The 16,495-nt window shown below is 42.2% G+C and overlaps 1 protein-coding gene across 1 annotated transcript; it reads left to right on the top strand.

The window, feature by feature from the left end:
- Positions 1-2,663: 2,663 nt before the first annotated feature.
- cenpw (centromere protein W) lies at positions 2,664-15,688 on the top strand. Its single transcript, XM_072279134.1, has 3 exons — positions 2,664-2,826; positions 13,377-13,490; positions 15,258-15,688. The coding sequence occupies exons 1-3, from the start codon at positions 2,734-2,736 to the stop codon at positions 15,282-15,284; spliced, it is 234 nt and encodes a 77-aa protein (XP_072135235.1). The 5' UTR covers positions 2,664-2,733; the 3' UTR covers positions 15,285-15,688.
- The last annotated feature ends 807 nt before the right edge of the window (positions 15,689-16,495 follow it).

Genomic DNA, 16,495 nt, shown 5'->3' with positions numbered 1-16,495 from the left:
ATGCTGTAATTGTTATATGGTTATAATTTATATCAGACCTCTGGGCTGTGATAGTGCAGAGCTTTGGTGTTAGTTACATCATGCCACCATGTATTACTCACAGTCCAATGGCCTCTGCAAGTGGTTTCACCACTCCTTAAAGGCTGCTCTGAGAGCTTTCCTGACCAACGAGTGTTGGCATGATAGTCTCCCGTGAGTCCTGCCGGGGTCCAGGGCAGTTCCAAAAGAGGGCCTGCAGTTGTCCGTGGCTGAGTTGGTATACAGACAGCCGTTACAAGTGCCAGGTGATTTCCTTCCTGTCGCTACGACCTCCTATTTGGCTTCTCATTGGCGTTCCACCCTCCTCAGTAAATTCAACTCTTTTTCACCTATTCCTACCTCCCATCATGGCATACTGCACTCTTGGGTTCCTGTTGACCTACATTCCACCTTGTTTGTTTTTGTCCATCATGATGCACACCAACATCTCCTTCGGCCCACTTATGATGTTTTGTTCCGTGTTTTGGGATGGAGGGAAAAGACTTTTGTCATGGATAAGAGGGGTAAGCCTGAATGTATTTTGGTAGATCGCCTTAAACAAGCCCACTAACATTTGGAGGGATTCCACTAATATGCTTCAGGCATCATGGCAAGACCATGAGCGTGTCAACACAGCTCTGGATGAGCCAGAGGCACCCGCTGTTCCTTCACCCATGGAAGATAGGACCCAAGCTGGGTGGCTCGTCCGAGCTCTGGACAGGGTCTCAATGGCGGTTTCAGTGAATTCTGGGGAGGCCTGTGTAATTGGTGGAAATGTACGTAATTCACAACCACCGACCTTGAGTTGGGGCAACAGACACAAAACGCTGGAGGAACCCAGCAGGCCATGCAGCATCTATGGAAAAGAGTACAGTAGGCGTTTTGGGCTGAGATCCTTCATCAGAGAAAAAAAAAGTCGGGAGTCAGAGTAAGAAGGTCTGGGGGGAGGGGGGGAGGGGGGGAGAGAAACACAACGTGATAGGTGAAACCTGGAGGAGGAGAGATGAAGTAAAGAGCTGGGAAGTTGATTGGTGAGAGAGATTAGATTAGATTATGAGGACACACAGTCCTCTTTTATTGTCATTTAGTAATGCATGCATTAGGAAATGATGCAATGTTCCTCCAGAATGATATCACGGAAACACCAGACAAACCAAGACTGAAAAACTGACAAAAACCACATAATTATAACATATAGTTACAACAGTGCAAAGCAATACCATAATTTGATAAAGAACAGACCATGGGCATGGTAAAAAAGTCTCAAAGTCTCTCGAAAGTCCCATCATCTCACACAGATGGTAGAAGGAAGAAAAACTCTCCCTGCCATGAGCTTCCAGTGCCGCAAACTTGCCGATGCAGCGCCCTGGAAGCACCCTGACCACAGCCGACTCTTGAGTCTGTCTGAAAACTTCGAGTCTCCGACCAGCCCTCTGACACCAGGCACCGAGCACCATCTCTGCCGAGCGCTTTGACCCTGGCCCCGGCAACAGGCAATAGGCAAAGCCGAGGATTCGGGGCCTTCCCCTCCGGAGATTCTCGACTGCACAGTAGCAGCGGCAGTGAAGCGGGCATTTCAGAAGTTTCTCCAGATGTTCGTCCGTGCTTCTCACATCTGTCTCCATCAAATCAGGACTGTGCACGGTACCTACTTACAAATATGATATCATTTCGGAGTGGCTGTGTGCGCTGTGTCGTGCCGCCATCCTCTCCTCCTCTCTTCCAGGGCTGGAGAAGGGAGAATCTAATAGGAGAGGACGGAAGGCCATGGAAGAAAGAAAAGGGGGGGAGGCGCACCATAGGGAGGCGATGGGCAGGCAAGGGGGTAAGGTGAGAAAGAGAAAAGGGGATGGGCATGATGGAGAGGGGCAATACCAGAAGTTTGAGAAATCGATGTTTATGCATTAACCATTGCTTTGCCATCACAGATGTTGCTTGACCCCTGAATGCTCCAGCAGTTATTTTTTGTTCCAGCATTTGCAGTCTCCTATGTCCTCATGAAATACTTCAGTGTCAATCTTTTAATTCCCTCCCCCCAAGGCAGAAATTCCAGGGCACATAACTTTTAGGGTGTTGGGAGGAAAGCATGGGGGCTGTCAGAGGTAGTTATTTTCCCCAGAGGATGATAGGTGCTTGGAACGTGCTGCAGGGATGACTTAGGAGACTCTCATATCGGCACACGGATGAAAGACAAATGAAGGGCTATGTGGTAGGGAAGCGTTAGATTGGCATTGGAGTCGGATAAAGGGTCAGCACAACATCGCGGTCGAAGGGCATTACTGTGCTGCATTGTTCTATGTTCAAACATATTATTACTTATGATTGCAGGTCTCCTATTATTAAATATCAGTATAATTGGAGTAACATTGCATCCAACATAAGCGGCAGGAAACATTTGAGGTGCTTTTTTCAGAGCCGTTGCAAAATAACAATTATCACAGTTAATTTATGGAGGACAGGTAAAGAATTTAACCGACAAACGATATATTGGCGGTATACGTGCATGTATTTAATTGACAGCGAACTTGACCTGACCCGACAGACGACAGGATTAGCACAAAGGCGCCTGACAGGAGCCGGAGAAGCGAGCGCGTTACGTCACAGAACGTGCCCTGCCGTTGGCGGCTCGCGCGTTACGCCACAGAACGTGCCCTGCCGTTGGCAGCGCGCGCCCGGTGGGAGGTCGGCGCTGGATTTTGAAGGCGGCGGACGGCGATGGTGAAGCGCGCGGTGCCCCGCGAGAGTCTGCGTGCCGTCTTTCGGCGGCACAAGCCGCAGCTCCGGCTCAGCAAGGATGTCCACGTGATGGTGAGGCCGGCGGGGCCGGGGGGTGGCTGGGCGGCTGGGCGGCGTGCGGGTCGGGAGAGGACAGGACAGGACAGGACAGGAGAGGGGTCAGAGCGTCCTGCGGGATGGCGGAAGAGGAGGGTGCAAAGTCTCCTGGGGGTTGGCGGAAAAGGCAAAGGAGACAGGTCCGGAGGTGAGGAGGAGAGGGGGCAGGTGAGGAGGGGAGTGAGGAGATGATCCAAGTTCTACTCCAGAATGCAAAATAAAACATTGTAAGTGCTCCCTGTGCAGTACAGAGGGATAACCTACGGTGTTAGTGGGATGCCCTGTCTATAAGACTAAGTCTGTTCCCTCACGGAAACAAATGGTTCTAACTTAGTAATACTTTTGAGGACATACTGTATCACATGATATTGCTATCACGTAATGGGTGGCCGTTGTGCTATTACAATGCCTTTTACAATAACATTTACATTTGCCTTTTAACGCTAATTCTAATGACTATTAAGATTGTGGACTTCAGGAAGGGTGAGAACGAAGGAACACATACTAATCCTCAGGAGTGAAGAGAATGAGCAGTTTCAAGTTCCTGGGTGTCAAGATCTCTGAGGATCTAACCTGGTCCCAACATATCGATGCAGATATAAAGAAGGCAAGGCAGTGGCTATACTTTATTAGGAGCTTGAAGAGATTTGGCATGTCAACAAAAACTTATACAATTGTACCATGGAGAGCATTCTGACAGGCTGCATCACTGTCTGGTATGGAGGGGCTACTGCACAGGGCTGAAAGAAGCTGCAGAGGGTTGTAAATCTCGTCGGCTCCATCTTGGGTACCAGTCTACAAAGTACCCAGGGCATGTTCAGGAAGCAGTGTCTCAGAAAGGCAGCATCCATTATTAAAGACCTCCAGCACCCAGGGCATGCCCTTTTCTCACTGTTACCATCAGGTGGGAGATACAGAAGTCTGAAGGCTCACACTGAGCGATTCAGGAACAGCTTCTTCCCTTCTGCCATCTGATTCCGAAATGGACATTGAAGTTTTGGACACTACCTCACTTTTTAAAATATACAGTATTTCTGTTATTGTATGTGTTTTAATCTATTCAATATATGTAATTGATTTACTTTATTATTATACTTTATTTTTTCTCTCTCTGCAAGATTATGTATGACATTAAACTGCTGCTGCTAAGTTAACAAATTTCACGTCACATGCCGGTGATAATAAACCTGATTCTGATTCTACCTTGGCTGGACCATAAAGTAAAACAACTAGTTGATGGATGCTTCACTGATAATCTTCTGATAGCTTGTGCTGTTGTTGTTGAAGAATTATTTATTTTTATTAATTGAGATGTAGTGAGGGTTAAGCTCTTCTGGTCCTTTGAGCTGTACCTCCCACAATCAGAAATGGGTTTAATATCACCAGCAAATGTCGTGAAATTTGTTAACTTTAGGGCAGCACTACAATGCAATACGTGATAGATATAGGAAAAAAATACACTATATGTTTATTAAATAGTTAAATAAGTAGTGCAAAAACAAATTTTTAAAAAATCATGAGACAGTGTTCTTGGCTTCAGTGTCCATTCAGAAATTGGATGGCAGAGGGGAAGAAGTTGTTCCTGAATGAGTGTGTGGCTTCAGGCTTCCGTACCTCCTTCCTGATGGTAACAGTGAGAAGAGGACATGTCCTGGGTAATGGGAGTCCTTAATGATGGACAGACACTGCCTCCCTGAGGCACCACTCTTTGAAGATGCCTTGGATACTATGGACAGTAGTACCCATGATGGAGCTGACTAATTTTACAACTTTCTGCAACTTCTATCTTGTGCAGTTGCACCTCCACCCCATACTAAATGGTGACACAGCCAGTCAGAATGCTCTCCATGATACTTCTGTAGGAGTTTGAGTGTTTTAGGTGACAAACTAAATCTCTTCAAACTCCTAATGGAGCATAGCACTGTCTTGCTTTCTTTACAACTACATTAAGTCCTTGGACCAGGTTAGGTCCTTGGAGATATTGACATGCAGGAACTTGAAATTGCTCACTTTCTCTACTTCCGATCCCTCTATGAGGATTAGTTTGTGTTCCCTCATCCTATCCTTTCTGAAGTCCACAATCAACTCTTTGGTCTTGCTAACTTTGAGTGAAAGGTTGTTGTTACCCCAGAGTATTGAATGACACCACTCAACTAGCTTACTCCTATATGCCCTCGTCACCATCTGAGATTCTGCCAACAGTGGTTCTATCGTAAGTAAGTTTATAGATGGCATTTGAGCCACAGTCGTGGGTATAGAGAAAGTTGAGCAGTGGGCTAAGCACGCATCCCTGTGGTGATTGTCAATGAGATGTTATTTCCAATCAGCACAGCTTGTGGTCTTCCAGTTTGGAAGCCAAGGATCCAGTTACAGAGGATTAAATCCATTGATTTAATCCTAGCCTAAACACAGGACAATTTAGAATGGTCAGTTAACCTTTCAACCAGTACGTTTATGGACTGGGAGGAAAGCACAGCACCCAAAGGAAACCCACGTGCAAACTCCTTACAGACAGCGGCGGGAAATGAACCCAGGTCGCTGGTACTGTAAAGTGTTGTGATAACCATCTATGAAGTATTTTAAAAAGTTAATTGTAGAATTTTAATTTAAAACAATTTGGTTAAATACATATTAAATTTGGAGTGGTAAAAAACAAAAAGTTATGTTAAATTTTAATGAAGTTCAGCATCACCGTATAAATTATTGGCTGACAAATATGCCAACCACAGCAGCAATAAAATTGAGGCAGCAGGTTTTGGTCCATAAACTTAATTGGGTCAGACATTGACCCTATGGTGTGTAATCATGTGAGTTATGAATGCCACCACCTATGAGAACTAACTTCCTTTCGAAGTGTTGGCAAAAGTTGACTATAAAAAAAAATTGATGCTCTGTATTTTTTTATATATCAATGGCCACTTTGGATTTTGACCACTGCTTAAACACAACCTTGTGTTATTAGCAGAGATTTTTTTGGCGTGTGTTTGCATGCGAGACTGTGCGTCTGCGTGCATCTGTGATGATGGATTTTTCATGGTTTTTTCCAAGGCGCAGAGTGAGAGAGAGAGAGATTGTGTGGTGTGCCACCTCCCACACAGACATCCTTCGCAGTATTTTCTCTTTGTTTTACGAGGTCGAGTTGCGATCTCGACACTTAACCCGGCTTGGATGGAAAGCGTGCGCGGGGGCGGTCCTGACTAGTTTCGAACCTGGGAACCTCCGCTCCCAGGTCTGGCGCCAATGTCATTGTGCCACCAGCCGGCCCAGCAGAGAGATTCTGATTTCAAAATTATGATTCACACTTGTTCTGAGATGGTAATTAAAAGTTCCGAGGGATGGTTCTTCAGGGGAAATTGTCAATTTTGTATATCATTTCTAGCACACCAGAGCAGCTGCCTGTGAGATTCTCCAGGCTTAAGGCCTAGAGTTGTTTGGGTGGGTTTAAACTAATTTGTTAGAAGGATAGGAACAGGAGTGATCGTGCAGAAGATGAGGTAGTTGGTTTACAAACAGAGGCAATGTGCAATGAGACTCCAAGCAAGGAGAGGCTGATTATAGGGCAAAATTGCAGTCAACAGGATCACTTGCAATGTAAAAGGTGGATAAAATTGAAAAAGGTGAATGCAGCATACAGAATAAGGTTGATGAACTTGTCGCACAGTTACAGATTGGCAAATATGATATTGTAGGCATCAATGAATCATGGATGAAGGAAGATTATAGCTGAGAGCTTAATGTATCAAAAGGATAGGCAGGAAGGCAGAGGGGGTGGTGTGGCTCTGTTGGTAAAAGAATGAAATTATAGCATTGGAAAGGGGTGTCAGGGTTGGAAGATGTTGATTCGTTCTTGATAGAGCTAAGGAACTTCAAGGGTTAAAAGAGTTATACAAGGACCCCCAAACAGCAGTAAAGATTTGGTCTACAAATTACAATGAGAGATAGAAAATGCATGCTAAAAGGGCAATGTTACAATAATCATGGGGGATTTCAATATGCAAGTAGATTGGGAAACTCGGGTTTGTGCATGATTCCAAGAGGGGGAATTCTAAAATGCCTACGAGATGGCTTTTTAGAGCGGCTTGTGATTGAGCCCACCACGGGATCAGCTATTTTGGATTGGGTGTTTTGCAATGAACCAGAATTGATATAGAACTTAAGGTAAAAGAACTCTTGGAGACAAGTGATCATAATATGATAAAATTCACTCTGAAATTTGAGAAGGAGAAGCTAAAGTCAGATGTATCAGTATTACAGTGGAGTAAAAGAACTTACAGAGGTATGAGAGAGGAGTTGGCCAGAATTGGAAAAGAACATTGGCAGGGATGACAGCAGAGCAGCAATGGCTGGAATTTCTGGAAGCAATTCAGAAGGCCCAGGATATGTACATCCCAAAGAGGAAGAAGTATTCTAAAGGCAAGATGACACAACCATGGCTAACAAGGGAAGTCAAAAAAATTAGTAGGAAGCTAGAAGATTGGGAAGCTTTTAAATACCAATAGAAGCAACTAAAAAGTCATTAAGAAGGTAAAAACGGAATACAAAAGTAAGTAAACCAATAATATTAAAGAGGATACCAAAAGTTTCTTCAGATACATGTAGTGTAAAAGCGAGACGAGTAGCTATTGGGCTGCTGGAAAATGATGCAGGAGAAGTAGTAATGGGGGGGGGGCAACAAAATGGCAGATGAACTGAATAAGTATTTTGTATTGTTCTTCACTGTGGAAGACACTAAGGCTATGTCCACACTACGCCGGATAATTTTGAAAACGAAGCTTTTTCTCTTCATTTTGACCCTCCGTGCACACTAAAATGGCGTTTTCATCCCCTGAAAATGGAGATTTTCAGAAACTGTCTCCAGAGTGAATAAATCTGATAACGCCTAATATCCATTGCAGTGTGGACAGGATAACTGGAGATTTTTAAAACCGCTGTCATGACATGCCGGAACAGATGGCGGCAGCGCAGCATTTCATTGTTTTCTTCTTATTATGGTCGCCAAACAATTGATACTAGAGCGTACAATCATCACAGCGATATTTGATTCTGCGCTTTGCAGAACCTAACAATTTCAGAACAGAAGGCAACGAGACTGAAGCCAGAAGAGTTAACCAGAAGAGTTAGAAATGTACTCACCAAGTACTTTGACCCATAGCTTACTGAATAAATAAGTATACTCACTTTGCCCTGTTTTCTGGCCTTGCTTGTATGAAGGTGGTTAACCTATTTATGCAAGTACTTCTCTGACAATAGATGTGTAACAGCCTAATGTAACATTGTATTGAAGTACAAGATAACACTGATGCAGACATGTTTTATACATTTTACAAGGTGCTTTATTAATGCAACAGAGTTAGTCAGTTTTTCAATGATCATCGTCAGCCGGGTCATACTATCCGTGAACTCCCTGTCGGTTGCCTCCATACGCTCCAGTATTTGTGTTTTTTTCAGTTTTAAGTCCTCCTGCGCAAGAGCCAAGAGCAATTCCTTTTAAGTTTTTCTGCTCTGTAACTGGACAAACGCGCAACAAGTATACAGTTTCCTCTTTGCCTGTTTTCTGTGTGCACTGCTCATGCCCAGTAGGAGGAGACGCGCCCAAATATCCGTTCTAATGTGGACAGAGATATTTTGAAAAACGCTTAGTGTGGACGTCTGTCGTTTTTACTTGAAACTGGCGATTTCAAAATTATCCGGGGTAGTGTGGACGTAGCCTAACAGTACGGTGGAAGATCCAGGTGTCAAGGGTCATGAAGTGTGTGAAGTTACCATTACTAGAGAGAAAGTTCTTGGGAAACTGAAAGGTCTGAATGTATATGTCACCTCAGTTAGTCTGACCTCAGTGGTTGGGAGGATGTTGGAGTCAATTGTTAAGGATGTGGTTTCAAGTACCTGGAAGCACATGATAAAATAGGCTGTAGTCAGCATGGTTTCCTCACGGGAAAAGTTTGCCTGACAAATCTGTTGGAATTCTTTGAAGAAATAAAGCAGGTTAGACAAAGGAGATTCAATTGATGTTGTGTACTTGGATTTTCAGAAGGCCTTTGATAAGGTGCTACACATGAGGCTACTTAACCAGCTACGAGCCCATTGGTATTACAGGAAAGATTCTAGCATGGACAAATCAGTGGCTTCCTTTTCCAACCTATGTCATTGGTACCTATATGTACCACAACCTCTGGCTCCTCACCCTCCCACTTCAGGATATCTTGGACGCAATCAGAAATATCCCGGACCCTGGCACCAGGGAGACAAACTACCATCCGGGTCTCTGGACTACGTCCACAGAATCGCCTATCTGACCCCCTTACTATCGAGTCCCCTATTACTACTGCCCTCCTCTTCCTTTCCCTACTCTTCTGAGCTACAGGGCCGGACTCTGTGCCAGAGGCACGGCCATTGTCGCTTCCCCCAAGTAAGCTGTCCCCCCCAACAGTACTCAAACAGGAGTACCTATTGTCAAGGGGCACAGCCACCGGGGTACTCTCTATTACCTGACTCTTCCTCTTCCCCCTCCTAACCATGACCCACTTGTCTGCCCCCCGTGGCCCCTGTGTGACCGCCTGCCTGTAACTCCTCTCTATCAATTCCTCACTCTCCCTGACCAGACAAAGGTCATCGAACTACAGCTCCAGTTCCCTAATGTGGTCCCTTAGGAGCTGCATCTCGGCGCACCTGGTACCATATACTGCCTTGATTCATTTTCTTGTAGGTATTTACAGGAAAGTAAAGTAATACAATAGCATTTTAAAATACATATACATAAAGAAAGGTTGACAAACAACCAATGTGCAGGAAATGATAAATTATGCAAATAAAAATAAATATTGAGAACATGAGTTGTAGAGTCCTTGAAAGTGAGTCTGTAGGTTGTGAAATCAGTTTGGAGTTGTGGTAAGTGAAGTTATTTAAAACAGTTCAGGAACCTGGTGGTAAGGTTCATTCCTGAATTTGGTGGTGTGGGACCTGAGGCTCCTGTACCTCGTGCCTGATGGTAATAGTGCGAAGAGGGCATGGCCTAGATGGTGGGGTCCTTGATGATGGATGCTACTTTGTTGTTGCACCACTTAATGTAAATGTACTCAATGGTGGGAGGTGGCTTTGCCTGTGTCAGACTGGGCTAGCCACCAGTTTCTGCAGGCTTTGGGCAAAGGTGTTTCCATACCAGGGTGTGATGCAACTAATTAGGATACTCTCTCCATTGTGTTTCTGTAGAAGTTTGACAAAGTTTTGGCAGAATCTGCACAAACTTCTAAGAAATTAGAGGCGCTGGTGTGCCACTTTTCTATTGGCACTAATGTGCTGATCTCAGGATAGATTCTCTGATATAACACTGAGGAGTTTACAGTTATGGACCCTCTCTACCTCCGATCCCCTAATGACGACTGCTGCATGGATTTCTGGCTTCTTCCTCCTGTAGTTGATAATCAGCTCTTTGGTTTCGTTAACATTCAGTGAGAGGTGAGAGACAAAGAACAGCCATGTGTTAAAGAGGTGATCGGGTTTAGCAAGTTTAACAAAATTAGCAAAAGCTAACAGACCAATAGATTTAGAGTGAAACTAACAGAGCCAGGGGTTCTTAGAGACTTAATGCATCTAACCAGCAGCTTCAGGAATAGACACAGTTGTAGTAGAGCAAAAGGATGAGTGAAAGGCTCGGAATCGTTTATAGTACGTACTTATGCTGGTGACTGCAGATGCTGGAATCTGGAGCAGCAAACGATCTGAAAGAACACAGCATCTATTGGGAGGAAAGGAATTGTCGATATTCCAGCACTTAAGTCATAGTCATACTTTATTAATCCTGGGGGAAATTGGTTTTCGTTACAGTTGCTCCATAAATAATAAATAGTAATAGAACTGCAAATAGTTAAATAGTAATATGTAAATTATGCCAGTAAATTATGAAATAAGTCCAGGACCAGCCTATTGGCTCAGGATGTCTGATCCCCCCAAGGGAGGAGTTGTAAAGTTTGATGGCCACAGGCAGGAATGACTTCCTATGACGCTCAGTGCTGCATCTCGGTGGAATGAGTCTCTGGCTGAATGTACTCGTGTGCCCACCCAGTACATTATGTAGTGGATGGGAGACATTGACCAAGATGGCAACTTAGACAGCATCCTCTTTTCAGACACCACCGTGAGAGAGTCCAGTTCCATCCCCACAACATCACTGGCCTTACGAATGAGTTTGTTGATTCTGTTGGTGTCTGCTGCCCCAGCACACAACAGCAAACATGATAGCACTGGCCATCACAGACTCGTAGAACATCCTCAGCATCGTCCGGCAGATGTTAAAGGACCTCAGTCTCCTCAGGAAATAGAGATGGCTCTGACCCTTCTTGTAGACAGCCTCAGTGTTCTTTGACCAGTCCAGTTTATCGTCAATTCGTATCCCCAGGTATTTGTAATCCTCCACCATGTCCACACTGACCCCCTGGATGGAAACAGGGGTCACCGGTACCTTAGCTCTCCTCAGGTCCACCACCAGCTCCTTAGTCTTTTTCACATTAAGCTGCAGATAATTCTGTTCACACCATGTGACAAAGTTTCCTACCGTAGCCCTGTACTCAGCCTCATCTCCCTTGCTGATGCATCTAACTATGGCAGAGTCATCCGAAAACTTCTGAAGATGACAAGACTCTGTGCAGTAGTTGAAGTCCGAGGTGTAAATGGTGAAGAGAAAGGGAGACAAGACATTCCCCTGTGGAGCCCCAGTGCTGCTGATCACTCTGTCGGACACAGTGTTGCAAGCACACGTACTGTGGTCTGCCAGTCAGGTAATCAAGAGTCCATGATACCAATGAAGCATCCACCTGCATCGCTGTCAGCTTCTCCCCCAGCAGAGCAAGGCGGATGGTGTTGAATGCACTGGAGAAGTCAAAAAACATGACCCTCATAGTGCTCGCTGGCTTGTCCAGGTGGGCGTAGATACGGTTCAGCAGGAAGACAATGGCATCCTCAACTCCTAGTCGGGGCTGGTCGGCGAACTGGAGGGGATCTAAGTGTGGCCTGACCATAGGCCGGAGCAGCTCCAGAACAAGTCTCTCCAGGGTCTTCATGATGTGGGAGGTCAATGCCACTGGTCTGTAGTCATTGAGGCCACTGGGGCGCGGCGTCTTCGGCACAGGGACGAGGCAGGACGTCTTCCACGATACACTGCAGCAAACTTTCTTAAGCTGGTTGATTGTGCTTCCTTTTGTGAAGTGGAGATAATTAATCATTTACTTGAATGTTTTCTCATATTTCATTTTAATTTAAAGCTTTGGCGATGTGTTTCACTGATTTCTTTTATCTCAGTATTGTCTTCTTTTCTGCTATGGTTAGAAGCAGTAAAAACTTTGTGAAACTTGTTTACAGAAGAACATTTAAGATCTTTCAGGTTGCTTCCATCATTTCAGATGGCAAAAATTACTGCACCAATCGCCCAGAGATTTAAATTATCTCAATTTGTGTATGGATAGAATAATGATAGTAGAACTGTGGTATTCTTAAAAAAAAATGCATAAAGAGCACTTGATGGTATGTATAATTATCCTACTTACTGCATTTGCTTTGAGTTTATATCAGTGTAAAAAATGGTCAAGTCTTGTCTGGTTCTTATCCGTTTCAAGGCTCTATATTGGTATGTATTACGTAGCGTCAAAAATGAAGTCTTGTTCAGGATGTTTCATCAAAAGCTCCAGACGGTAGCATAGTGGTTAGAACAAAGCTTTACAGTTCCAGTGACCTGGGTTCAATTCCAGCCGCTGCCTGTAAGGAATTTGTACATTCTCCCTGTGACCATGTGGGTTTCATCTCTGTGCTCCGGTTTGCTCCACATTCCAAAGACATACCGGTTGGTATGTTAATTGGTCATTGTAAATTGTCCTGTGATTAGACTCAGACATTAAATCTGGGGATTATTGGGTGCCGCGGCTCAAAGGCTCTGACTATTATACTTCAGGGCCTCGTAATCAAAATTAATATTGCTTTGGTGGTCTTGCAGGTTGAATTAGAAAAATGTCTTCAGTATTGCCTTCTGTATACAGTAAATTTGTCTAATTTCAAAAGTATCTGTTGTGTATTACATTTAGCATTGAGTTCATGTGATTGTCAATAGGCTGAGATGAAAATAAAATTTCCAGCCTCTTTACTGTTACGTAAATTGAACTAGATAATTATTCTAATATACCTCTGGTTTTGTATGTCTTGCCCTATTATCCTCTTTGCTGTGATCCCTTTTCATCATGAATTTTTCAAGTCTTCCATTTTAGCTTGTACACTTGTTGTTCTGCTCATCCTTTCTTTCCCTCTAGTTCTACCCTTTCTTGGTTTGATTCAAGTCTATCATCTGTTCAGGGTTCTTATAATGCTTAATTGCCTCTAAAGCGACAATGATAATTTATTCAACTGTTTCAGTAGTGCTGACTATGGAAATTGCTTGGTTCTGGACAGAATGTTTCTACTTTCTCCTCTCCCCCTCCAGCCCCTGTTCTGTTAAATAATGATATCTGATGCTGAGAAGAAGTATTCTTTTATTTGAATTGTAGGTCCATTTAAACTGTCTCTTGTTCCTACAACGTTTGGCGCAAGAGGCAAGGATTAAAGCTGTTGAAGCAAAATGTTCTGCCATTCAACCAAACCATATCCAAGATGTGGCAAAGGTAAAAATTATATTCAGTATTAGTGTGGTCATCTTTATTGTTTTTAGAAATTGTGTATATTAAAAATCCAGTGAACATCTGTTTTAGTGGTGCAACTTTATAATTTTCACGAATCTTTAAATGTCATCAGTAAAATGTATTCTTATTAGCAATACTTAGATAATGGAAAAGATGAAACATTGGCCATGCTGTTGATATGGATGAGAAAACCATAGTCTTTAGAAAGATATCAATGAAGTAGTTAGATGGGTGAAAAAGTAGCAAATCATTCAGTCTAACGGTGTGTGGCAAAAGCAAATAAAGTAAGAAAGTATGCAATAAATGAGCCATGTATCATTGAGAGATTGAGGGGCATTCAAGTATAAGTCTATAGATCCCTTAAACTAACAGAACAGGTGGATGAGTTAAGATATGCAGCATTGAAACATAGAATACAAGAGCAGTGGGATCATGATAGATGATTTGACACAAATTAGGATACAACCAGGATACTGTACTATCTGGTCACTTTAGTAATCTGTTCTTGAATGTATTACATATCTCAATCTCAAATGTTGCTTAACAAATGTTTTTATAGTGTTATCTATAGGGTGGAGGAGGAAACTTGGGCAAAATTTCTTAGTGATTGTTTAAGTATTTGCTTGCTACAGGATTTGGATGAGGTATTTTGTACTTTTAGACAAAGAAGCTTGAAAGGCCATTTATTAATATGTGTTCCAGTGAGGGAATGATATAGGTTGTATGTTGTAAATTGCTACTACTCTCATCTGCTGCTATAGTTGTAATAGTGGCAGTGATGCATTCCTGTCCTAGAATGGCATTGAGTCTGTGCGATTTATCTGAATCTGGAAATGCGGTCTAGTTCAGTTCATTCTCACAGTGCTAAAAACAAGGCTGAAATATTTGGAATTGTCTTCATCCAGAAGTGCTGAATAGGTGATCCGGCTGATCTTCCTTTTGACTCCTTATGATAGAATTTATTTAATTGTGGATGGAATAAATAAAGACCTTATCAGGGACTATTGTATTTGATGAATTAGTAAAGCAAAGGCAGAGCATGCTCTAGGTATGAGCTTTCATTTGCTGGCTAAGCACAGAGAACACAAGGCAACTTTATTTTCACTTTTGCCTAAATATGCATAATTTGTATTTTTGAAAATAGGACTAAATGTGGTACAAGGCCTAATGAGTTTGACTGTTTTACTGGTGGACTGGAATTTATTTGTCTGTCTGAATACTCAAGGTTATTAATGAAATTATTAAACCTTTTGCCTTGAAGATGGCAATTCAGATATAAATCTCAAAAGCACCGGGTTGAAACACCAGCTTAATCAAATTTTAAATGTAGGCACATTCTTTGATAGGAATGCCTTTTTAGGAAGTGATGGAGGAAATGTGAAAATCTAAGCTGAAGTAATGTTTTTCATTTGTGAATCACAATAATTGCACTTCTGATCTCCCTTTCAAGATAATCAGGTAGATCATTTTTGGTAGATTAGTTTTAAGATGTTAAACAAAACAATGTTTATAAAAATGTTTTTTTTTTCTGATTTAAAATGTGCATCTACCTTGTATACACAATTCCAGGCAGTTATAATTCTTCTTTGATGGTTTTCCAACTACGTAAAATTTATTCTTGTAGATATTTGTTGTGACCTTCTGAGTTAAGGCATGACAACCTGCTCTCAGTTCATTGTGTTCAAAGCTTAAGATAGATCATAAAACATACTGAACCACTGAAAGAATGTTTCTCTTTTGAATTTGCAGACTGTTTTGAAGAAGAGTAGAGGCTGAAAGGAAACTGCACACATTATATTTTTTGTATTTAACGAATATGATAAAATCAATGCTATCTTAAAGTACTGAACTGCATGTAGTCTAGAAAATATACTAAATTTTGAAGAGACAAAAGATCCTTGCTAAAATCGTGCTACATGTGGTATTTTGTTTCAGTATGATATTTCATTGGTACATTTATAGTACTTTACTATGATGGGCGGGGGGGGGGAAGAGAGAAAATGAAGTACTTTCCTACAGCATAATGCAGCTTTTACAAAAATAGACTGCATATTTCTGTTAAACTGGTCATATGGATAATCCACATTTTAATCCAAGGAGTTGACTTGCTGAAGGTTTAGAGTTGTTTTGACATACTAAATTGTATGAAGGAAAATGATTTGATGATCAGTATATTTATCTTGTTCATAAATAAAATTTCTTAAAGAAAAAATACATATTTGTTTGCTGTTTTTAAAAGGCTGTACTTAATCAAAGGCTCATGGTTACTGTATTGTTTACACCAATTAGTTGACTTTCAATCCAATTTGTGCTTGCTGTGAGGAGCCTTGAAAACTGCTTATAGTCAAGCACAAAGAATGGTTCGACTTTACAGCAGATGTTGGTAGGTACTACATTAGGATACCTGGTCTAATATCATTTGAATGTGTACAACATTATGTCAGTGATATGACAAAGGAAATACTATAATATTCCCTTTCACTATCCAAAGATCCTTTCCTGTCACAATTGTATTTTATCTTCCCCACTGGAAATATTATAAAATTGGGACAGTATTTCCCTTTTTTTATTAGTAAATGTTTATTCAAGGATAAGGGAACGCCACCAGTTGCTGCTTCCCTTCCAAGTGTCATGTCATCCTGATTTGGAAATTATTCATGTATTGATCATTGTTGCTGGATGTAAACCTTAGAACTTACTGGAAGGTTTCGTTCATCACTGTCTTAAGGGCAATTAAGGAGGTATAAGATTGGCTTTGCTAGTATCATCAACATCCAAAACAAGGAAGGGTCAAACAAAAGGGGCGTTCGTGATACCTCTAGCTGTTAAGTGTTGAAAATGTTTTCTGTTCCATTGCATTGTTGAAGCAAAAATGATCAATGGATGATTACCGTGTCATTTCAGTGTTTTTTTCCATACTCATCTGTCAATATCAATAGTTAAGTTTTTAGGTAGCAGCTAAGAAAGGGAGGGATGTAACATGACAT

This window comes from Mobula birostris, chromosome 2 (genome assembly GCF_030028105.1).
Source record: "Mobula birostris isolate sMobBir1 chromosome 2, sMobBir1.hap1, whole genome shotgun sequence".
NCBI classification, from domain to species: domain Eukaryota; kingdom Metazoa; phylum Chordata; class Chondrichthyes; order Myliobatiformes; family Myliobatidae; genus Mobula; species Mobula birostris.
This window is presented reverse-complemented; position numbering and strand designations above follow the sequence as displayed.